Source organism: Tetrao urogallus (assembly GCF_951394365.1).
Source record: "Tetrao urogallus genome assembly, chromosome: 1".
Classification (NCBI taxonomy): domain Eukaryota; kingdom Metazoa; phylum Chordata; class Aves; order Galliformes; family Phasianidae; genus Tetrao; species Tetrao urogallus.
The window spans coordinates 193117287-193141432 of record NC_136813.1 but is presented as its reverse complement, the minus strand read 5'-3'; the positions used below and the strand labels follow the sequence as shown (position 1 = coordinate 193141432).

At 50.1% G+C, this 24146-nt stretch overlaps 1 protein-coding gene across 1 annotated transcript in view; it reads left to right on the top strand.

Annotated features, from left to right (window-relative positions):
• Window positions 1–2116: 2116 nt before the first annotated feature.
• PPP6R2 (protein phosphatase 6 regulatory subunit 2) overlaps window positions 2117–24146 on the top strand; it is a gene marked incomplete at both ends in the record, with an annotated part of 39313 nt that continues 17283 nt past the window's right edge. The window contains 10 exons of the mRNA XM_079538153.1: window positions 2117–2343; window positions 6851–7037; window positions 8218–8355; window positions 15281–15346; window positions 15763–15875; window positions 18754–18867; window positions 19924–20050; window positions 21343–21495; window positions 21753–21956; window positions 23402–23466. Of these exons, the coding sequence (XP_079394279.1) occupies window positions 2117–2343; window positions 6851–7037; window positions 8218–8355; window positions 15281–15346; window positions 15763–15875; window positions 18754–18867; window positions 19924–20050; window positions 21343–21495; window positions 21753–21956; window positions 23402–23466 (1394 nt within the window). The remainder of the gene's footprint in view (window positions 2344–6850; window positions 7038–8217; window positions 8356–15280; window positions 15347–15762; window positions 15876–18753; window positions 18868–19923; window positions 20051–21342; window positions 21496–21752; window positions 21957–23401; window positions 23467–24146) is intronic.

Here is a 24146-nt window from a genome sequence, read left to right as displayed (position 1 = left end):
AGGGACCTCATGGATCATAGAGCCATTGAATGGTTGGGTTGGAAGGGACCTTATGGATCGTAGAGTCATAGAATGGTTGGGTTGGAAGGGACCTTAATGATCATAGAGCTGTAGAATGGTTGGGTTGGAAGGGATCTTAATGATCATAGAGCTGTAGAATGGTTGGGTAGGAAGGAATCTTAATGATCATAGAGCTGTAGAATGGTTGGATTGGGAGGGACCTTAATGATCATAGAGCTGTAGAATGATTGGGTTGGAAGGGACCTTAATGATCATAGAGCTGTAGAATGGTTGGGTAGGAAGGGATCTTATGGATCATAGAGCTGTAGAATGGTTGGGTAGGAAGGGACCTTAATGATCATAGAGCTGTAGAGTGGTTGGGTTGGAAGGGACCTTATGGATCGTAGAGTCATAGAATGGTTGGGTTGGAAGGGACCTTAATGATCATAGAGCTGTAGAATGGTTGGGTTGGAAGGGACCTCATGGATCATAGAGCCATTGAATGGTTGGATTGAAAGGGACCTTAATGATCATGGAGTCATAGAATGGTTGGGTTGGAAGGGACCTCATGGATCATAGAGCCATTGAATGGTTGGATTGAAAGGGACCTTAATGATCATGGAGTCATAGAATGGTTGGGTTGGAAGGGACCTTAATGATCATAGAGCTGTAGAATGGTTGGGTTGGAAGGGATCTTAATGATCATAGAGCTGTAGAATGGTTGGGTTGGAAGGGATCTTATGGATCATAGAGCTGTAGAATGGTTGGGTAGGAAGGGACCTTAATGATCATAGAGCTGTAGAATGGTTGGGTTGGAAGGGACCCTTCAGCCCCTCCCCCACCATGGGCTCAGTGCCCCCAAGCTGAGGCTGCCCAGGGTCCCATCCATGGCCATGGGCACCTCCAGGTCTGGGGCACCCATGGCTCTGGGCAGCAGTGCCAGGGCTGCACTGCCTCTGGGTGAAGGATTTCCCCTCAGATCTGACCTCAATCTCCCCTCTTTTAGTTTAAAGCCATTCCCCTGTGTCCCATTGCCTGTGTACAGAGCTGCTGTCCTGTTTATCAGCTCCCTTTAAGTACTACAGGGCTGCAGTGAAGTCTCTTTGGAGCCTTCTTCAAGCTCAGCTTCTTGTAAGATGTGGGATCTCTGCCTCAGAATGCTGAAGTCCAAAGCCAGCTGATGAATGGGGCAGAGTTGTGAGGGGAAGCATGAAGCTGGAGGAGGGCCTTGAGAAGAGGTTGGTAAGGATGGATCTGGGCATTGCCTTGTTCTGGCATCATGAATGAGCTGTGAAGGTGTGCTGGGGAAACTAGCTGAAAAAAGCAGCTATTATTGGTACAGCTCCCATAGAGAAAGGTCAGGATAACCAGGAGGCAAGTGGTTGGGATGAAAGAAAGGGATGGGGTTGAAAGTGAGAAACACAAAGCTCTCAATTTAGTGACAACTTGAAGGCAGCGTCCCAGAACTGGTGTTTGGCTCTGCTCTGCTGCAGATGGATGTAAAATGGCCACGTGAAGCTTTCTGTGGAGGAGGAGGATGGTGAGGATGGCTCCCTTGCAGCAAATACTTAATAGAACGTGTAGGAGGAAATGGTGACTTCAGTTGCTATGTTTGGCTTTGGTTTTTAGTACCTTTTGCCACTTCTCTTATTGGTAAACAGCCGTAAGTCCCAGTTGGAACAGCTATGAAATGTGGAGCCCCTGGGCTGACACACGTGCAGGTTGTTGAGCATCGTCTGTTTCAGGATGGTTGGGAACAGAACTTATTTTGCAGCCTGGATTTTGGCTGCCCAGCCTTGCAGCCTTTAGGTGATACAAACCACGAGTCTCTACGCTCTGCTGATTGTAGAGCTGTGGGATGACCTGGCCTGCAAGTCCTGAAAGCCCATCCTGCCATGGCAGGGACACCTCCCATAGAACAGGCTGCCCAAAGCGCCATCCACAGCCTTGGGCACCTCCAGGGGCCTCCCCACCCTCATGGTGAAGTATTTCTTCCTTATATCTCAGCTAAATCTCCCCTCTTTTACTTTAAAGCCATTATAAAGGAGGAATAACGAACGAAGGCTGAAAACTGACTGATATTCTTCTGCATTCCAGCTAGGTGTGTCCCACCATCATGTTCTGGAAGTTTGATTTGAACACGACGTCGCATGTGGATAAGCTGCTGGATAAAGAAGATGTGACACTTCACGAGCTGATGGATGAAGATGACATCTTACAGGAGTGCAAGGCTCAGAACCGCAAGCTGCTGGATTTCCTCTGCCAGCAGCACTGCATGGAGGAGCTGGTCAACCTCATCACACATGAACCCCCCATGGACATGGATGAGAAGGTCCGCTTCAAGTAGGTGCTCCTTTTCTGTCCTGCATGGGCTCTGATGTTACCCCAGGATCTCCAGGTTGTGTTCCAGCTGCTTCCCGAGTGGCCTGCGAGAACCATCTGTCCAACTAAATGCCTTCTGCCACGTATTTGTGTGACTTAGAAGCTGGAAATTTGGTCCGAGAAAAGTTTGAGAGGTGTTTTCTGTTAGCCATTAGGAAGTGCTGCTCTCGAGGGTACATCAGGTGGGTGTGAAAACACCGCTTTTCCAGCCAGTGCTGCAGTGCTGGTGCAAGCTTTCCCTGTGCTTCACTTGGGTGTGTTTTACAACATCAGGTTTACCAAGATGGTCCCTTAGAGCCCAAATTCGTGCTGCTCTGTGGAACAGGTCTCACAGCATCTCACTGTGGATTTAATGTTCACGTTGTCATCTTAGCAGATCAGAGAACTCCCTGGTGATTGCATGCAGGTCTGCCATTCCCTGCCCTCACTTTTAGAGACTGTGGGATGGTTGGGTGGTGCTGGTGGCTCTGTGCTGTGTATTCTGCTGGGTGAACCCTCCAAGATGTGTCCTGGAAGTTTGCTCCTTTCTGCACAATGTTGGCCAGGGTGGAGATTTTCTCTGTCTTTAGTAGAAACTAAAAAGTCTGGATGTGAGAAATGAGTGGCTTCGTGGCCGTGTCGTTTTGCAGGGGAGCTTTCAAGCACTCAAGTGAGAGATACCACAGCGTCTGTAGGGAGCTTTCAGAGGTTTGTTTCTCTGCTCTTGGTGGCTTTTCATTCAGTTTGCCTAAAAAAGAAAACGGTGCCTTGCTGCTTGCTCAAAACATCGCACACGAGTTTATCAGTATCTCCAAAGTGCCTTCAGTGCCTTCCAGTCAACATTGCAAGCAGAGCATAAGCATTCTGCTCAGCTACAACTCTGATCTCCATCAGTAGTCGACCCGTGGAAGCACTCAAGCTGTTCTGTGAATAGAAGATGTCATGTTTTCAGTGTGCTGCATATGCAGAACCTCTTGGTTTCATTATTCATCCAGCAGGGCAGAGCCACCCTTCCTTTTGATGGTGAACTCTTGGATGTGCATTTCTCACACCAAATTGTGTTTATACATTTAAACCAAGTGCACACTTGAAAATATTTGCCTTTCGGATTTGGGAAGTTTGGTTTTTCTTTGCTGAGTTTACATAAAAATGAAAGGCTGCCTGGTGTCTAAATAAACCAGCAGGATGCTGTGGGAGTGGTCAGTGCTGGTTGGTGCTGCATTTGCTGGCAATACACGGAAGGGATGGGGCTGTTCAGCTTCATTTGGTGAAGCAGTTGATCAGGTCTGTGCAGGTGAGGATGCGTAGGTAAGCAAATGGCAGGAAAGTGGAGCACTGTATGCATGACTTTGCAAGGCTTCTTCCTACCCAGGTGATCTTCCAGAAGGCACCAGGAGGGTCTGTGTTACACTGTTGTCCTTATTGGAGAGGATGGATAATATTTTCCTTTGCAGTGAAAGTTAACGAGCTGAGGAAATGGTGAATGATGTGAGACTTGTGTCCCTTTGCTGGAACGTGCCCATCTTGTGCAGGAGGAGAGAAAGAGGGATCCAGTGCCCCTCTGGTGCTTATTCACACAGTGCCCCTTGCACTGCAGGTACCCCATACTGCTGCTAACCAGGCCATCTCTGCATGTCCTGTTCCTTTGAGATTTTGAGACAGTTCACATCTCTGGTCCTCTGTGCTGTGGGGTAAGCTGGAAAGCTTTTCTCATCCGTGCCAAACAGGTAAAGGATGAGAAGATGTGGCTTGGCATGAGCATTAACTTCCAGCTGCCTTGAATTTCACATGCAGGACGTGCCTTTTGCAGGCTCTAAGGATACGTGTGTGCTTCAGGCAGCTCCAGGTTTGCTTTGGGAGATTCTTCCAGCTCTGCACACAAATGGGTAGAGAAGCATTTCCAAAGCACATTGAGACACCAGAGAGAGGGGAGAGGGTCTAAGCTCATTACAAACTGAGGAGGCTTTGGGGATAGATAACACCTAAGCAGGAGGAATAAACTCTAAATCCAAAAGGAATCCAGTTTTTGGCTCTCAGAAAAAAGCTAGGCAAGTTTCTGAACTGGAGCAGGAGAGAGAAACCTGCTGGGTTTAGGAGGATGTGCAGCTCGGAGTGGTGCATGCTGCAGGGCTGGAATCATCACAGCGCTTTGGTCCTGGAATCACAGAATCGTGGGAGTCATTCAGGTTGGAAAAAAAAAGCCTCCAAGGTCACCAAGTCCAACCCGAATCCATCCCAGCGTGCCCACGGACCGTGTCCCCAAGTGCCACATCTCCAGTGTTCTGAAACACCCCCAGGGATGGAACACATCCCCCAGGCAGCCCGTGCTAGCTCCTGACCAGATGCCAGTAAGGTGAAAGTTCACAAATTGCAGAGAGCAGCTCAGCTTTAAATCCCCGTGGAAGCACAGCAGGCAGAACGTAGCAACCAGGTGAAGGGCTGCAGCAATCCAAGCGGCACATTCAACTATTGGAACTGTAATTACCATTTATAATGAACTTGTTGGCATACCAGGGTGTCTCTCAAACCCGAGGAGCGCTTGCTGCTTGAGGAGCAGTGCTCACAGGAGAGGCCCAGCAGGTGGTGGTTGTGTCAGGCTGGGCTGCGTGGCCAGGAGCTGAGCGTGGAGCATGGGGACGAGTCCCCAGAGCACGGAAATGCAGTGGGGTTGGGGGGCAGTGCCTCCATGGAGGGGGTACAGCATTCAGCCTGGCTGTGAAACTTGAAGGTGGAAAGGCCTGCAAGAGTGGAACAGCCCATAATAATGAGTGATTTCACTTGTTGCCTGGTGGCAGGGTGTGTGTTGCAGGGAGGCACAGCGTGTGAGCTCGTAGGAATCATAAATGCCTTTTACGTAAAGCAGTGAGCTGGAAAAAAAAAGGGAGGAATAGCTCCTTGTAACCTTAAGAGCTGTAAGAAATGTGACTGCTGTGAAATCACTTTGTAACAGGAACCATAATGTACTCAAATTTACCATCCTTCTAGCAGCAAAAAAGACATAAAAACCAAATCCCAAGCTGATGATAACGCGGTTTATAGCGGGAAGAATCAGAACTGCACTCACGTGGAGCAGCTGGTCAGGAGCTGCAGAAGGCTGAGAAGCTCACAGCTGGCCTTGGAAACGTTTCAGTCGCTCCTGATCCATGCAGAGCTGGTATGAAGAATGTTTTAAGTAGTAGGAAGCTGGTTTAGTTAAAGAGAGATGAATAACCCATTGCAGGTGAAGGTATGCCCTCACCAAAGGAAGGACGTGGGGAAATGGCTTTGGGAGGAAATCATTGGAAGTGATGCCAGGCTGGTGCTCAGCTGTGTGATTTAAAGGAATCCGAGTACGAAGGAGCTCCCCTGGTCAGCCTAAAAAACAGCAGAACAGAGTGGAAAATGCAACAGAGTTCTTAAGAGGCTCCAGGGTGATGTCTGAACCAGTACATCTGGCTTCTGCATCGTGCAAATGGAGCTCCCTGCCCCCCCCAAATAAGGGATCTGTTTGTGCTTTGTAGCCAAGGCTGGCTCCTGCCATCAAACGGTGCAGGGAACAGCTGAGGGAAGTCAGGTTCCATGGGTCTTCAGGAAGGGCTTTGATGGATTCAGCAAAGCCCACGGTGTGGGAAATGTGCACTGCGTGGCACAGCAAAGGTGGGCAACCTCATCAGAGGTTGTGGGAGGATAAAGAAAGGCTCTGTCATCAGTAACTGCTGAAGGAGAGGAAGAGAGGTGGGCTGCTCAGCTTCCTGCGTTCGCCCTAACCTGAATCCTGTGCTGTTGGTGAGGGAGGATGGAGAAGAGGATTGCCTCTCCATGTTTCCCATCCCTGACAGCAGCAGACGTTACAGCTTTCCCTTTGGGCTGTGGAGATTGCCACACTGGTACAACTGTTTTATATTTCCATAGTTAGGAGCCATAGCACACGTTACATAGCAACTACAAGTGGGAATTGTGCTGGCTTTGTGTCCCATGGCATGACACCATTCACTGAAGAACACACATTTGCTGCAGCACTGTTCTGTGGGGTTTCTCGTGTTATTAATTGGATAGGAGTTTTTAATTATGTAGCAAATATAGGTTTTGCTGTTGAAAAGTACACAGAAGATGAGCTGCTCTGCTTGCAGACAGCAGCTCGAGAAGCAGTGGGTGGGCTTTGTCTTTCCTCTGTGTCACCTGCCTGATTATAAACACATTATTAATTATAAGCACATCATTATCTTTTCTGGTCATGGATGTTTCTGACGAGCCCACCTGGAAGAGCAAGAAACAAAGCCAGGAGAAGGAAGGGATCCATCTGTGTGCTCAATTATATACATAATCCAGTGGTAAAACAGCCATACATGCCATGCTAGGGACAGCGTTTCCTTAGATGCCCCAATGACCCTCATTTTGCCCTCATTCTCATGGTGTTTTCTACCCCACGAAGGGCAGTGCTGCTCCATAACCCCCACCAGTGCCCATGTCCACGAGAGTTTCCATTTCACCTGTAGCTGTGTGCCCACAGGTACCCCAACACCGCCTGCGAGCTGCTGACCTCCGACGTGCCCCAGATCAACGACAAGCTGGGGGGGGATGAGACGCTGCTCAACATCCTCTATGATTTCTTGGATCACGAGCCACCCCTGAACCCACTGCTTGCCAGCTTCTTCAGCAAGACCATCGGGAATCTCATCGCAAGGAAAACAGAGCAGGTACCCGTTCCATTCAGTGCTTTAAGTGCTGTGTGACAGCTTGATCAGTGACGTGGATGATGGAATCGAGAGCACTCCCAGCATGTTTGCTGGTGACGCCAAGCTGAGTGGTGTGGTTGGAAGGGATGCCATTCAGAGGGGCTTCAGCAGACTTGAAAGGTGGGCCCGGGTGAACCGAATTAGGTTTAACACAGCGAAGTGTGAGGTTTTGCACTTGGGCTGGAGGAATCCCAGGCACAGACTGGGAGGAGCATCCTTGAGAGCAGCCCTGCAGAGGAGGACCTGGGGGTCCTGGTGGGTGGAAAACTGAATGTGAGCCAGCAGTGTGCTCTTACAGCTCAGAAAGCAAATGGCAACCTGGGCTCCATCAGCAGAGGGGTGGCAGCAGGGACAGGAGGGCATTGTCCCTCTCTGCTCTGCCCTCTGAGGCCCCATGTGCAGCACTGCATCCAGGTGTGGGGCCTCCAGTGCAAGAAAGACAGGGAGCTGTTGGAGAGGGGCCAGAGGAGGCACAGAGATGAGCAGAGGGCTGCAGCACGTCCTGCAAAGACAGGCTGAGGGAGCTGGGCTTGTTCAGCATGGAGAAGAGGAGGCTGTGGGGTGACCTCAGTGCAGCCTGCAGGACCTGAAGGGAGCCTATAAAGAGGACTTGGGAGTCAAGTCTTGGAAAGGGGAGATGAGAGCAGGACGAGGGGAAATGGTTTGGAGTTGAGGGAGGGAAGGTTGAGGTTGGATGTGAGGGGGAAGTTCTTTGGTATGGGAGTGGTGAGGTGGTGGAACAGCTGCCCAGAGAGGCTGTGATGCCCCGTCCATGCCTGGAGGTGTTGGAGGCCAGGTTGGATGGGGCCCTGGGCAGCCTGGGCTGCTGTGAAATGGGGAGGTTGGTGGCCCTGTATGAGGCAGGGGGGTTGGAGCTTCATGATCCTTGAGGTCTCTTCCAACTGGAGCCATTCTGTGATTCTGTGCAAACTCATTCACTTGTGCTATTTGTGTCACAGGAAAAAAAGGAGAGCTAAAAAGATTTCATTTCATGTTACCTTGAAGCAGGAATGCTGTCCCAGGTCCCCTCTGAGAGGCTCTCAGCCTGCTGGTTGAGCCCAGAACACAGAGGATAGGAAACGTGGCGGTGTCGCATCTCTTTGTTGCTGTAGCAGCTGATGATGACGTTTCTGTTTCTCAGGTGATCGCATTTCTAAGGAAAAAAGACAAATTTATTAGCCTGGTGCTAAAGCATATAGACACATCAGCCATGATGGACCTCCTGCTTCGTCTGATCAGCTGCGTGGAGCCCGCGACGCTACGGCAGGAAGTGCTGAACGTGAGAACGTGCTGCTTTTTTTCTTTTCCACGTTGGGATCAGGGTTGGTTGTTTGTTGGAGGGATATCGTTCTGTTTGTTTGTCAGTTGGATCTGCTCTTCTGAGAGCTGCTTTACTGGATGCTGGGCTCGGTGTGCTGGGTGTGTTGGCCCTGCAGCTCGCCCAAGGCCTGCCCAGCAGGATGAGCCCCCAGCAGGAAAGGATTCCAGCTCCTTTTTCCATATAGCAACCACTGTTTACTTCAGTTGCTGTTGCTGTAGAGCTTTCACAAAGGAAATTTGTAATCTTTCCCAGTGTTCTGAATTTCAGAGCAATCGTTTGGGGCAGAGATGGGTTTAATTCTCCACTCTTCTCAAGAGCGTGCGTGACTTCTGGAGGTGATATCTCCTCCCCCTTCCTCTCTAACGTGCTCCCTTGTGAAGAACCTCACTGAGGCGCTGTCTGTTGTACAGGTAGGGCAGGTTTGTCTCCCTGGGTGAGGCTGCCTCGTGCCCTGTGTTGGGAGCAGCTTTGTAGGGCTGGAGGAGTGCAGCCCTCTTTGGCTCCTTGGCGTTGCACCAGAGGAGAGCAGTGCACTGCGTGGAAATCTGCACCGTGTCTCTGAAGCCCACAGCAGGCTTTGTATGTTTGGCAAGCTCTGCTGCCCAACCCTTCTGTGTCCAGAGCCCTGAGACATCAGAGCTCAGCAGTGTGCTTTGCAGAGCTGCACAACAGCTTTGCAGTAGCAAAGCGTAGCAATTACCGGGATAATGTGATTATTTCTCCTTCTGATCTTAAAGTAACGTTTTAACTCAGCAGCATTTTTGTGGATGGATGGATGGCTTTCATCTGGGAAACCTCCAAACATCCAGGCTTCCAAATAACAACCATCCCTGAGCAGCCACGTATGTTTTAACCCTTCCTGCTACCTGAATTCCACCTGTGAAAGATTTCACACAGTCAAAAAAAGAGCAAGAAAACAGATTAAAGACACTGTATGGTGCTGGAGATGCTGCTGAATTTCTTTCCAAGTGGTCCTAATGTGAGTGTTGTCCTGGAGAGGTTAAAATGTGATGGCTCAGAGACTTGAGAAGGGCAGAAAGTAACACAGCAGTACTGAAATTCAGGAGGGCACATATGGAGCTGTCTGGTTTGGGGAGCTCTGATGTTACCCCAGGATCTCCAGGTTGTGTTCCAGCTGCTTCCTGAGTGGCCTGCGAGAACCATCTGTCCAACAAAATGCCTTCTACCACGTGTTTGTGTGATTTAGAAGCTGGAAATCTGGTCCAAGAGAAGTTTGAGAAGTGTTTTCTGTTAGCCATTAGGAAGTGCTGCTCTCGAGGGTACATCAGGTGGGTGTGAAAACACCACTTCTCCAGCCAGTGCTGCAGTGCTGGTGCAAGCTTTCCCTGTGCTTCACTTGGGTGTGTTTTACAACATCAGGTTTACCAAGATGGTCCCTTAGAGCCCAAATTCGTGCTGCTCTGTGGAACAGGTCTCACAGCATCTCACTGTGGATTTAATGTTCACGTTGTCATCTTAGCAGATCAGAGAACTCCCTGGTGATTGCATGCAGGTCTGCCATTCCCTGCCCTCACTTTTAGAGACTGTGGGATGGTTGGGTGGTGCTGGTGGCTCTGTGCTGTGTATTCTGCTGGGTGAACCCTCCAAGATGTGTCCTGGAAGTTTGCTCCTTTCTGCACAGTGTTGGCCAGGGTGGAGATTTTCTCTGTCTTTAGTAGAAACGTTTGGCTTCCAGAGCCGAGTGGAGCTGGGCCAGCAATCCCACAAGCATTTCTGGTTGGCAGTGCCACAAAAAGAGGCAGTTTTCCTTCCTCTGCCCCTTCATGCGTGTTCTGCCCATCCAGCTCTTCTTGAACCTCTGCCAGCTCAAGTCTTCTTGTGGCTTCAGGGTGACACGGAGCTGGGAACAGATCCAGCAGAGAACACCTCTCTCTTACTTGTGTTCTTTGCCCTTTGGGATTGTTTGCAGCCAGATCTCTTCCTTGGTTGGTTGCTTTGTGTTCTTGGTTTTCATTTTTGCACCGCCTCATACCGTAGTAAGGGAGTTGCAAGGGAGCAGGAGTGGATGAGCAGCAGCAGGGAGAAGGTTGGCAGTGCCACCTCATACCTTCCTAGAGCATCTGGGGTGATGATTCCCTTTCTCTTCCCTCATCTGTCTCTGAGGGCATGCAGCCTACATGGCAAGATGACAATTGTGTATCAGCTTCCTTCTGTTCCCCACCTGATAGAAAAGTGCTTGGTTGGCACAGATCAGGTTTCGTTGTTTGGGAGAGCTGTGCCAACAGGAGGAAGCCTTGCTAGGATGTGCTGTTCCTGCATACTTCTGAGTTTGAGGAGCAGCACTGTGTGAGGGAGCCTCCAGGTTCAGGGTAAGTGCAGTGTAAGTGATCTGTTGTCTGCATGGCATCTTCACAGACCTGTCTGCTCCCCAGGTCCTTCACAGCTGGAAATATTTGGAGGAGTCTTTGTCAGAAACCTCTGAAGAGGTCCTTCCACTGGCTGGTCTTTCAGGCACTTACCTGCCAGTATCCTCAGACGAAGCCTGCATTGTGCTCACAGGTGCAGATTTTCTTTGATCACCATCATTTGATCCTGGAATGTCTCCAGATTTGTCAAAGAAAGAAATAATTTGCTTTTGAGGTAGGAGGAAGACTTAAAGACAGTTTGCTTCCTGAAGCATTTTAAATATTGGGACAGATAAGTGACATCAGAGGAGTCTGTCCTCCATCTAAAGTCTTACCTGGAAAAATGCAAGCAGACCTGGTCCCTAGCAGAGGCTTCCACATCTCATACTGGTGGCATATGTTTGGAATTGATGTGAAGCAGAGCCAGTAATTCCAGGTCTCTCACACCCTTCACGTCCTCATCCTTGCTGAAGTATAAAGTACAGCTTTATAACCTTCACAGAGGAGAATTGGTCTGTCTTCCCCAGCTGGGGTCTGAAGGACAAACTCCACCTGGTGCTCACAGCTGTCGGGTTTCCGTGGTAATAGGTGGGATGTGAGGAGAAATCTGCTGGTCCCCCACGGGTTCCTTCTCTCTGGGCAGTGCTGAGGAGCAGCCAGGCACTGCAGCTCTCCCAGCTGAGGGACTTCCATGGTTTTGTACCCATCTTCTCACCTCTTGCACCTGGAGCATCGTGCAGCCTTTCCATTGGGGATTGATGCGGGCAGCCATGGTAGCACACAGCAAATGCTGCTGTGTGCTGTCCTGCTTTTCTCTGTTGTTGGTGCTGTGACTCGTGAGGAATAGCCAAGCCAAAGTCATGCTGTTACCAGGTGTATTTTCAGCAGGTTTCAGAAGGAGCGTTGTTGAAGTCCTGATCCAATGGACTCTTCTCAGCATTGGCCTGCAGAGTTCACTCGCAGCGCAGTGCAGGTTGGATGCTCCTTGTGGAGGTCAGCTTCCACCTCTGAGCTGATTGCTCATGGCCTTGTCCATCTGAGTCTCCCATATCTCTGAGAGGGGAGACATATCCAGGCACTCATCCGCTGTTTCACTGCATTTTGTGGAGATTTCTTTCCCTGGCATCAAGTTGGAATTTCCCTTGGACATCTTGGGGCTCTTGTCCCATCCTGGCACCTCCCACAGCAGCCCAGGCGATTCCTGACCCTCGCTCCTGCTGTTGGGGTTATTCCATCCTCGATGCTTTTTACCTCTGTTGATCTTGCTGAGGTTTCTTCCAGCTTCTCCACTTGGTTTGGGTCATTCTGGGTGATGGCTCTCCCCTCCTGCCCCCCAAGTTGATACTGTGGGGCTTTGAGCAGCCTGGTTTGGTGGAAGGTGTCCCATAGCAAGGAGTCGGAACTACGTGATCTCAAAGGTCTGTTCTGTGATTCTACAATTGTAAGTTCCTGAACTTGCTAAGATCTTTTTCTAAATCTTCAATGAAGAGCTTTAGCAGAACTGCTCCCCAGGGTTGATTCTTTTTAGTGATAATATCACCATGGAGGTGGAAGAGTTCTTTCCTCCGATGCCAGCTTCCAGGATGGCATCCTCCATCTAATTCCTGTGCAGTGCCTGACTCTCCTTTCTTCCATACAAAATGATGATCCAGGGAGCACTGAGCTTTTCCAAAAAAAAAAACCTGCTTAAATTCATAACATTGTCTTCTCAGCACTTTTGCACATCCTGCACATCACCACTCTGGCTGCCCTGATCTGGGAGTCCTTGCAGTTTCTAGCAGTGCCTCCAGGCCCCCCCATCCCTGCCTGCCCCCCATTACAGCCAACCCCTGGACTTTGGAACTCGTAAGGGGGTAAAAATTCCTGTGATAGCAGAGATTGGTGTGGCAGGGATTCTGCATGCAGTAAGAATAGGCTGAAATACCACTGTGCCACATCTACAGAGGCCAATGCATGAAGAAAGGAAACCTGCAGGAAAAAGGAATGTAAGTTTTCATTCTCAAAGTCACGCAGTGTGTTCCTGTTGTGGGAATACAGAGGGATTGCAGTCAGAATCTGGGGTGTGTAAGTGGTGATGAAAACAAAGCATGCAGCCCTAGCACAGGGGTGAGCAGTCTCATTGTTAGAGGAGCTGCTGGAGGCATTGTTGGGCAGGTTTTATTGTGCTTTTTTTTTTATTTTTCTGGTTGTTTTAAGTTAGAAATGAGGAGATTCTCATTAACCTCAGTTCCCATGCCATCCTTATAACAAAGCTGTGGGATGGACGAGTGGGCAGTGAGGTGGGTTGAGAACTGGCTGAGTGGCAGAGCGCAGAGGGTCGTCGTTGGAAGTGCAGAGTCTGGTTGGAGGCCTGTGAGCAGTGTTGTCCCCCAGGGGTCGGTGCTGGGTCCTTGTTCAGCATCTTCATCAGTGACCTTGATGAGGGGATGGCGGCCACCCTCAGCAAGTTTGCTGATGATACGAAGTTGGGAGGATTGGCTGAAGGCCGTGCTGCCATTCAGCGAGAGATGGACAGGATGAGAGCTGGGCAGCAAGAAACCAGATGAGGTTCAACAAAAGCAAGAGTAGAGTCTTGCATCTGGGGAGGAATAATGGCATGCAGCGGTACAGGATGGGGGATGAGCTGCTGGAGGGGAGCTCTGCACAGAGGGACCTGGGTGTCCTGGTGGACGACAGGTTGCCATGAGCCAGCAGTGTGCCCTGGTGGCCAAGAGGGCCAATGGCATCCTGGGGTGCATTGCAAAGAGCGTGGCCAGCAGGTCGAGGGAGGTGATCCTCCCCCTCTGCTCTGCCCTGGTGAGGCCTCACCTGGAGCACTGCATCCAGTTCTGGGCTCCCCAGCACAAAACAGACAGGGATCTCTTGGGAAGAGTCCAGCGGAGGGCCACCAAGATGGGGAGGGGCTTGGAGCATCTCTGCTATGAGGAAAGGCTGAGTGAACTGGGTCTGTTCAGCCTTGAGAAAAGAAGACTGAGAGGGGACCTGATGCAGGGTTATGAATACCTGAGGTGTGGGGGGCAGAGTGGTGAGGCCAGGCTCTGTTCAATGGTGCATGGGGGCAGGACGAGGGGAAACGGCCACAAGCTGCAGCATAGGAAGTTCTGCACCAATGTGTGCAAGGACTTCTTTATGGTGAGGTGACGGAGCGCTGGAACAGGCTGCCAGGGGGGCTGTGGGGTCTCCTGCTCTGCAGGTATTCAAGACCTGCTGGATGCCGACCTGTGCGACCTGCTATAGAACTGCTTTGGCAGGGGGTTGGACTCCATGAGCTCTGCAGCTCCCTTCCAACCCCTACAGTTCTGTGATGCTGTGAACCTCGCTGCCCTTTCGGTGAATTGCCGGTTGAGAGCTGCCTTAGCTGTCATGAGGAGATTGAGGCTTAGGGTTTGGAAGAAGGATTTCAGCGTATCCAAGCACATGGAGATGAGAAGGGATGCTTGTAGGCCAAGTGAGTAAATGGGGAATGGACAGGTGCCTTGTCAGTGCAATGGAGATGGGGAGGCAACACATGGAGGCATGGCAGGGACCAGCTCCACTGGATGAGCTTTTGGCTGGATTTCATCTCGAGGGCTTTTTCCAGCTGAAGTTCTGTAGTTCTGTGATGGTTGAAGCTGTGGGACCAGGTAATAAAAAACAGTGTTGAAGGGGAGATGCACAGAGCTTTCTTATGAAGGTGGGAGGCTGTTGGTTTCCTCCCTGACTCATCTGAAGGCTGATGGAAGATAACATCATTGCAGAAACCTCCAAAGTTATTTTCCTTCTAATTATGGTTTGGTCAGTCATTTCCAAAGCAACTAAAAGTGCATTATGGAGGATGTGAATGATTGGTTTGAGTGATGTTACACACTCGGCCATTTGCCTGGGGTGGAGGCCATTAGGAACTGGGCTGAAGATGGGCTGAGGAGCTGAGCTTGGAGGTAGAACTGGGAAGAGGGAAAATGGAAGGTGTTCCTTGCAGGTGGTTGTGCTTTGTTTGCGTGTGGTCGGGGAATTGGGGTGAAGTGATAGCTTGAGTTAATAGGAGGAAGTCTGTGGTGTGGGATGGGGCAGGGAGATGAGCTGTAATAACAGCATGGGCAGAGTTGGAGCTGTTTGGTGTAAACAACAGTGGCTGTAAGGGTAGGAAGTGGCAGCAGCAGAGCATGCTGATAGTTATGCTCGTGCTGCTTCAGATGAGATAGCATTTGTGGCTGATCTGTTGCATGACTGATCATATTTTCCAAAGGTGTTTAAGTGTTTAGTTTAGAACCCACACTGGCAGGGTGTGGATTCTGATGGTAACTAAAAGGCATCTCTGTCTGACAGGGGGTTTGGAACCAGATGGCTTTTAAAGTCCCTTCCAAGCCAGACCAGCCTGTGATTGTGTGGTTTCTGTGACCTGTGCCTATAGGTATTGTTCCATGCCTTTGATTCTGAAATAGAAGGAGAGGACTCTGTGTTATGCCAAGCTTCTCAAGGATCCTCTTGTTTTGAATGCTGCAATACAACGATTTTCTTTTCCCTTCCTTTCCCTCCAGTGGCTTAACGAAGCAAGAATTATTCAGAGACTTGTGGAGCTGATCCATTCAAGCCAGGATGAGGATGTGAGTATGGCAAGAACTGGTGTTTTGTGTCTGTGGGCAGAGGGTCCTGCAAGGTAAAGGGCTTTATGAAATCATTTAGTTTTCTTTGTGCAGGAGGCAGTGAGAAGGAAGGGTGAAATACTGTGTTTGAAAGTCACAAGTTAATGCACTCGGTCAGGAAGTTGAAATACAGTCGTCACTTTATGAAATGCAGTCCGCACTTTATGGAATCTCTGACTGAACTTCACCGTTCTGCTCAGGAAGATCCTCTCTTAGGTCTTGAAATCTCTTAAAGCTTCTAATAATTCAATGTTAACGTGTAGCAGATGAAGAATTCAGAGCGTGGTAGCACTCATACAGTGACATTAGTTTCTCTGACGGCCAGAATGAGACAAATTGAGAAGCTAACACCGCCGTGTGCTCCGTGTCATTGACAGAGGCAATCAAACGCTTCCCAGACCCTGTGTGATATCATAAGATTGAGCAGAGACCAGAGCAATCAGCTGCAGGACATACCTGAGCCTGATCCACTTCTCACCGCACTGGAATCGTAAGTAGCGCTCAGGGGATCGTTGCTAAACCAGCTGCTGTCATTTCCTGCCGGCTGTGGGAGGTCGCCACGAAGCCCTTGCTGAACTGCTGACATTTATCCCAAGCATGAAATGTCGCTTCGAAGCTGGGGTGTCACTTGGCCACCTCTGCTGAGATGTCTGGGATTGTAGCACAGGGTTGGGGTTGCTGATCTGTGAAGCACACAGCTGGAGGCGGAAGCAGTCGGTGTCAGTGCGCGTGCTGAGGTCTCGCAGCGAATGTGGGGAGAGCTGAGGTGTGGTGGTGGGAGCTGAGGGAAAAGCCACCTGGGCAGCTCTTAGCGTTGCCACATTTCTTCATTGGTGCCACGTGCGACTTTGACACGAAGGTGCAGAACTGGCTTTATCGTTTCCTGGCTTCTGCTTGGCAGGCAGGGTTTGTGAACAGAGCTGTCATCCCTTTCGAGGCCTTTTTTGACAGGAAAAAGCAGAAGAGTCCTTTTGGTTTGGGAGCTTTTCTGGCACGTTTGCACATTTCGTGTAAATTCCATGAAGGTCAGTGATCACAGGAATCCAGTGAATTCCATCATTTGGAAACTGGTGGTTGTGGGCTGTTGTAAGGATGAACATAAGCATGACCTCAAACAAGGTTCCTTTAGACCTAAAGGTTTGTTATGGGAACGAGGTGAAACAGAAGACTTGAAGGAAATAAGACAGCACCTATAATAAGTGGGGCTTAAAAATTCTGCTTTGTGAGTCTTGTTGGCCCAGAGCTTTGCTCATTTCTGTGATGCTGCTTTCTGCTTCTCCTGAACTGGAGCTCAGTTCTGTGCACAGAGGGCTGAGGTGGTGTGTGAGGTGCAGACAGCTCATGTGCTGCATGCAATCACGGACAGCTGAAGGAAAACATGCTGGACCTTCCACAGGCTTGAAATACAAGCCTGACTCTGTAAGGAGCTGCTCTTAAATGCTTCATTTCCTTGATTGCGCCTGCAGAAACGAGGCAGGCCTGATCTTTTGTCCCAGAGTGGTGGTTTGTTGTCAGATAGCACAGTGTGGGATTGTTGGTGTAGATGGAATCATAGAATCCTGGAGCCATTAAGGTTGGAAAAGAGCTCTGAGATCATCAAGTTCGACCCCAGCCCACCCCCACTGCGCCCATGGCACGAGCTGGCTCATCTCAACCCCCTCATCCAGATCATCAGTGAAGAGATTAAACAGGGCCAGTATGAATGCCTGGGGAGCATCACTTGTGACCATTGGATTGAGATCTATCCATCACCACAGTTGCATATCTCAAGGCCTGGAAACCCTCATCAGGGCCTGAACCTCATCAGGGCCTGAACCTCATCAGGGCTGAAGCTCATCAGAACTGAACCTCATCAGAACTGAACATCAGGGCCTGAGCCTCATCATGGCCTGAACCTCATCATGGCCTGAACCTCATCATGGCCTGAACCTCAGATCAGGGCCTGAACCTCAGATCAGGGCCTGAACCTCATCAGGGCCTGAACCTCATCAGGACTGAATGGCTCCAGAGCCCTTCAGCTGTGGGCTGAGCCTTTCTCTGCTGGGTTGCTTACAGACAGCCTGCAGCGTGTGCCATGGTGCACTCCCTCTGGATCTTCTCCTTTCTCATGTGAACCTCCTCCTCTCTCAGTAGCTCAGCAGAGGGACGCAGAGCTGTGCTTGGGGCAGGACACTGCTGCTCATGGTGAGAGCTTCTGGGGTAGAACTCCATCTGAGGTCCTGGGCTGCACAGGGGTTGCTACAGGTGGAGCTTTGGGTCATGCTACACTCAGAGCATCTTCAGCAGCTGCTTCAACTCCCTCCTTCTCTCTCCCAATCACCCTCCCTTGTGGTTTTCTTTGTTGCTGTCGCATTTTCATTCACCACCTGCCTTTCCACGAGATGAAGAGAAATGGTTTGGCGCTTTCAAAGAGCTTTGCTGAAAGTCATTACGCCGCTTCGTTATTTCAGAGGAAAAACATTCTGAGCAGAAGCGACTTTTCTGCACCACGCCGCTCTTCTGATGATCCCCAGCTGTCACGTGGCTCATGCCTTCTCCCAGGGAGTTTTTCCAAGCATTACCAGTGACCTTTTTCATCTGTGAATGGTAAATTAACCATCACTTAAGGCCACCGGGAGCCGTGGCCAGAGTCACACACCCCTCCTGGTCCTCCTGTCTGTAACTTAGAGAATGCAGCAGGTAGCAGAGAGGAAAGTGGGCTGTTACCCCGTGTTTGTAATTCAGGGCGGTCTTTGAGTGTCAAAATCATGTTTAAATGCCAGGAAAGTCCACTGTTGTCATTCCTTGTGACTCCAGCATTTGCCAGTACTATGCTTGGGGTTCCCCCACCTTCCCTGGACACTCTCATGGTTTGGAAGGCATCTTACCCTGCTTTAAAGGCTCAAAGAAATGGTGAATGGCTTTGAATATTTGGAGGGAGCAGAAGCTAAGACTGACAAAAAGAAGCAAATTATTTACAGTTTGCTTCTGCTGGGTCCTGGATCCCACTGTGCCAATGGCAGATGACACAGGTCAGCTTCCAGTGCATTTTGCCTTTCTCCTGGGATTCTGGTGGATAATTTTGGACTGTGAGCTCATAGCTTCATGTTGTCTTTCATAAATAAAACAAACTAATTTAATACTTGGGTTGTCTTCCAGTGTATAACAAGAGCTTTGCCTTGTTGATACCGGGTTTCGGGTTGGAGTCTCAATGTCTATAAGGAGCTCTTGCCTTAGTGATGAGGAAGCAAGTTCCTAAACCTCGTGTAAAGCCATTTCTGTCTTTACTGAGTGCAAACTTCAGCTCAAGAAAACTCAGAAGTGGGTATTTTTGTGATTAAAGCAGCTGCTGAGTGTTACTAATAGTGTAAATCTGTGCTGACCAACAGGCAGGAATGTGTGGAGCAACTCCTGAAGAATATGTTTGATGGAGAGCAGACTGAGAATTGCATAGTGAATGGAACGCAGGTTCTGCTGACATTGCTGGAAACCAGGCGCTCTGGGTAAGTCAGCTTCAGTCCTGAGCAGAACAATTTTAGCCATTCAAATCTAGTTTGAATGAAGGATGTAGCAAAGGAGAGGTCTGGGGAGGAAGGGAGGCGCTGAGAATCTCACTTCTTTAAAAAGGAGGAAATAAGGAGGAGTGAAGGAGGTGATGGAAGATCAGGAAGAGTGAACAGAGGGAGAAACAGACAGGAGATGGCGTTGGGCTGACAAGTTGTTAGGCAGTTCATAGAATCATAGAATGGCCTGGGTTGAAAAGGAAGAAGGACCACAATGGTCATCCAGTTTCAACCCCCTGCTGTGTGCAGGGTCACCAACCAGCAGCCCAGGCTGCCCAGAGCCACATCCAGCCTGGCCTTGGATGCCTGCAGGGCTGGGGCATCCACAGCCTCCTTGGGCAGCCTGTTCCACTGCCTCACCACCCTTGGTTAAGACTGAAAAGCTGAGATGCTGCATCCTGTGTGCCTTGTGCCCTGCATCTCTGAGGGTTCCTGAGTTCCAGACGTAGGGGTGCCATGGAGGCTGTTGGTGCCTCACTGCAATGAAAGCGTTTCTCTTATTCCAACGTGAGGCTGGAAGTTGAGGAGTTGAGGTTGAAGGACCTCCAGTTGAGGTTGGAAGGAACTGCTGGTAGCCACAGTGTGCTGCTGAGCAGCAGAGATGGGAGCCCGACTGCTTGGTTTGTATCCTTCAGTGCACTTCTGGAGAGCTTGTTACCATTTTTAACACATGTTTATAAACACTCCCTGGCACAATTTATTCTTTGAATATCTATGAAGTTTGAGAGCCCTGAGAGCACTGCGGCAATTTGTCTTTGTCAGCCCTGCAGACAGCTTCTCCTCTGCCTTCCCACTCATCTCATTCACAATTTTGATTATGTGAATATCATCTTGCAAATAACTTAATGCTATGATTATGCACTTACCTTCGGTGGCTGTCAGTTATTCTTCACATTCAGAGTTAGTTTTCAAGAGAAAATAACCAACATGGGCAGTGTGAATGGAGACCTTTGTAAGGTTTGCTCAAAAACCCTGACTGTGTTTTCTTTGTTACAGGGTGGAAGGACTGATGGACTCATACACTCAGGGATTTGAAAGGTCTTACACTGTCAATAGCAGCATCTTACATGGCATTGAACCGAGGCTAAAAGATTTCCACCAGCTGCTGCTCAGCCCTCCCAAGGTAACGCGGCTCAGCCTTCCTCAGGAGCAAACAGCTGCTGGCTGGACGTGGGGGTTTCCTCATCCTTACTCGTGGGCTTTGTGGTGTTTTTCTGAAAGCACCACGTGCTGGCCAGGCAAACTACCAAAAATCTTGTCAAGAAGGATTCGAGCTTCAGGTTTGTAATTCGAGTGCTTAGGAAGTTCAAGCAAAGTGCAGGGTTTTGCACTTGGGCTGGAGGAATCCCAGGCAGCCCTACAGACTGGGAGGAGCAGTGCTTGAGAGCAGCCCTGCAGAGAAGGACCTGGGGGTCCTGATGGGTGGAAAACTGAACGTGAGCCAGCAGTGTGCTCTTAAAGCTCAGAAGGCAAATGGCAACCTGGGCTCCATCAGCAGAGGGGTGGCAGCAGGGACAGGAGGGCATTGTCCCTCTCTGCTCTGTCCTCCTGAGGCCCCATGTGCAGCACTGCGTCCAGGTGTGGGGCCTCCAGTGCAAGAAAGACAGAGAGCTGTTGGAGAGGGGCCAGAGGAGGCACAGAGATGAGCAGAGGGCTGCAGCACGTCCTGCAAAGACAGGCTGAGGGAGCTGGGCTTGTTCAGCATGGAGAAGAGGAGGCTGTGGGGTGACCTCAGTGCAGCCTGCAGGACCTGAAGGGAGCCTATAAAGAGGACTTGGGAGTCAAGTCTTGGAAAGGGGAGATGAGAGCAGGACGAGGGGAAATGGTTTGGAGTGGAAGGAGGGCAGATGGAGGTTGGATGTGAGAGGGAAGTTCTTTGGTATGGGAGTGGTGAGGTGGTGGAACAGCTGCCCAGAGAGGCTGTGATGCCCCGTCCATGCCTGGAGGTGTTGGAGGCCAGGTTGGATGGGGCTCTGGGCAGCCTGGGCTGCTGTGAAATGGGGAGGTTGGCAGCCCTGTATGAGGCAGGAGGGTTGGAGCTTCATGATCCTTGAGGTCCCTTCCAGCCCAAGCCATTCTGTGATTCTGTGAAGTAGGCAGTGGGATTTGGAAGGCAGCAGTGCATCCAAGCGAAGCCAAAAGCAGAGAGATGTGGCTGATGGCTTTGGTGAAAGTGGTGAGGGGGCACAGAGGAGGGAACCTGGAGTCAGTGGGCGTTTTGATCTCTTCAGTCTGTGAAGTTCAGACCTCGCAGTGCTCCCAGGATGCTGCCGAGAGGGAAGATGCCATAAGTTTGCCTGCAGAGAGTATTTATGTAAGAAGATGAGGCGGTTCTATTTAGTCAAACCGTTGTGCATCTGCACTGGGGGAAGCGATGGCCTTCATTGATGTTCTCCATCTCCTTTTCTCTGACAGAAAGCAGCAATCCTGACGACCATTGGTGTCCTGGAGGAGCCGCTGGGCAACGCTCGTCTTCACGGATCTCGCCTGATTGCTGCTCTGCTCCACACAAACACTCCCAGTATTAATCAGGAACTATGCAGACTCAGTACCATGGATTTATTACTTGTGAGTAACACGGCGTGGCACTGCGAGGGGTGAGGAGGGGGGGAACGGCTTCAGGCTGAGAGTTTTTTTGCTTCCCTTTTGATCTGTTGGGCGCAGAGTGGTTTGTGCCATGTGTGCTGATCACGTTATGTCCCTGTTATGATAAAAGAAGGTGACCAAGCAGTGAATGGGGCACTGTTCTGACATCATTTGATTGCCAAAAGTGGGAAGATGCATCCAGAGTAATTTTTTTTTGTTCCTTTCCCATTTTGTTCCAGGACTTATTTTTTAAATACACGTGGAATAACTTTTTGCATTTCCAAGTGGAATTGTCCATAGCAGCTATTCTCTCACACTCTGTGCAAGAGGGAAGAACTACTGCCAATGACCCAGAAAGCAGAGAAGAGGTGCTGAATGGAAACGTGACCACGGAGAACCAAGAAACTCCAGAAAACAACACAGAGAATATCATGGTTACTCATGTGAGTCAGGTCACGTCACCAGGGAATTTCAGAACCACAGAATGGCCAGGGTTGGAAGGGAGCTCAAGGATCATGAAGCTCCAACCCCCCTGCCATATGCAGGGCCACCAACCTTTTCACAGCATTTCACAGCATCCATTTCACAGCATTTCACAGCATTTCATAGCATTTCCCCATTTCACAGCAGCCCAGGCTGCCCAGGGCCCCATCCAACCTGGCCTCAACACCTCCAGGCATGGACGGGGCATCACAGCCTCTCTGGGCAGCTGTTCCACCACCTCACCACTCCCATAGCAAAGAACTTCCCCCTCACATCCAACCTCCAGCTGCCCTCCTTCAACTCCAGACCATTTCCCCTTGTCCTGCTGTCATCTCCCCTTTCCAGGAGTTGACTCCCCTGCTATTTATAGGCTCCTGGAAGGCTGCACTGAGGTCACCCCACAGCCTCCTCTTCTCCATGCTGAACAAGCCCAGCTCCCTCAGCCTGTCTTTGCAGGACGTGCTGCAGCCCTCTGCTCATCTCTGTGGCTCCTCTGGCTCCTCTCCAACAGCTCCCTGTCTTTCTTGCACTGGAGGCCCCCCAGCTGGATGCAGTGCTGCACATGGGGCCTCAGAGGGCAGAGCAGAGAGGGACAATGCCCTCCTGTCCCTGCTGCCACCCCTCTGCTGATGGAGCCCAGGTTGCCATTTGCTTTCTGAGCTGTAAGAGCACACTGCTGGCTCCTGTTCAGTTTTTCACCCATCAGGACCCCCAGGTCCTCCTCTGCAGGGCTGCTCTCAAGGATGCTCCTCCCAGTGTGTAGGGCTGCCTGGGATTCCTCCAGCCCAGGTGCAGCCTGGTAGATGCAGTCAGAACTTGCATTAAGAAGGAGATGATGTGACAAACTGTCCAAGAGCACAGAATTCATTTAGAAGTGTTCAGATATCATTAGTTCTGTCCATTCTGGTGGGAACTGCATTGACTTTTCTGAATGTCTTTTAGCATCCAGTTACAAAATAAACACACAACCCATCTCATGTAATGGGCTGTGAATCCCTTTTTTGTTCCATCACTTTAATAAAGGCACGTGTAAAATTGGCCCACACAAGAAAACGATGATAACTGCAACTAGCTGACCACATTTCAGCTTCTCTCATGTGGTCCTAATGATGAAAACTTCTTGTATTTGTGAAATGACAGCAATGTTCTTCATTGCTGCTGTTGTGAAGCCCAGAACAGACTGAAGCTGTTGGTAGGCTTTGCTGTTTTCTTTGGCTCCTCTGCATAAGAAACAGGGAGAAAGAAGAAACTTGAGCTCTTGAGAAAGATAAGTGTTGAACTTTCAGTTCTTGCTCTGTCACAGTGAAGGAGTGGACAGAAGTCACTGCAGTTCAGTACAGATTTCTGAAGGCATTGAGTCTTTCTATAGCAAACTTCTGAACTCCTATCTCTTTTCTTCCTTCAGTTGTTCCAGAAGTGCTGCTTAGTGCAAAGGATACTGGATGCCTGGGAAGCTAACGACAAAATACAGTAAGTAAAGGGTTTGGGTCTCAGAGTGCCATGTTCTAAGGCTGCAAGCATTGAATATTCCCACAAGATATTACCTCAGTTATTCAAAGTGAGTGCAGTCTGCTCGTCAGCACGGATAGGAAGCAGCAGTTTATAGGGAGGAAAAGGAGATTGCTGCTGTCTGCTGGCTGGGGGTGTGAAACCACAGGTCTGCATCCAAAGGGTTGTAGCTTCACTCTGGAAACTCATTTGCAGGTGTTAATTTCATTTGAATAGTTCTACACTCCGAATTTGGGGTGCAGGTTGGAGGGCTGTCCCCTGCTGCAGGTAGGTACCCTTACTGCTGTTACAGCTTTGCTCTTACTTCAGCTCTGGGTGCTGCACGTAGATCTCAGAGCAAGGACAGGACTTGGGGATCAACTCTTGGAAAGGGGAGATAACAGCAGGACCAAGGGGAAATGGTTTGAAGTTGAAGGAGGGAAGGTTGAGGTTGGATGTGAGGGGGAAGTTCTTTATTCTGAGAGTGGTGAGGTGGTGGAACAGCTGCCCAGAGAGGCTGTGATGCCCGTCCATGCCTGGAGGTGTTGAGGCCAGGTTGGATGGGGCCCTGGGCAGCCTGGGCTGCTGTGAAATGAGGAGGTTGGCAGCCCTGCCTGTGGCAGGGGTTGGAGCTTCGTGATCCTTGAGGTCCCTTCCAAGCC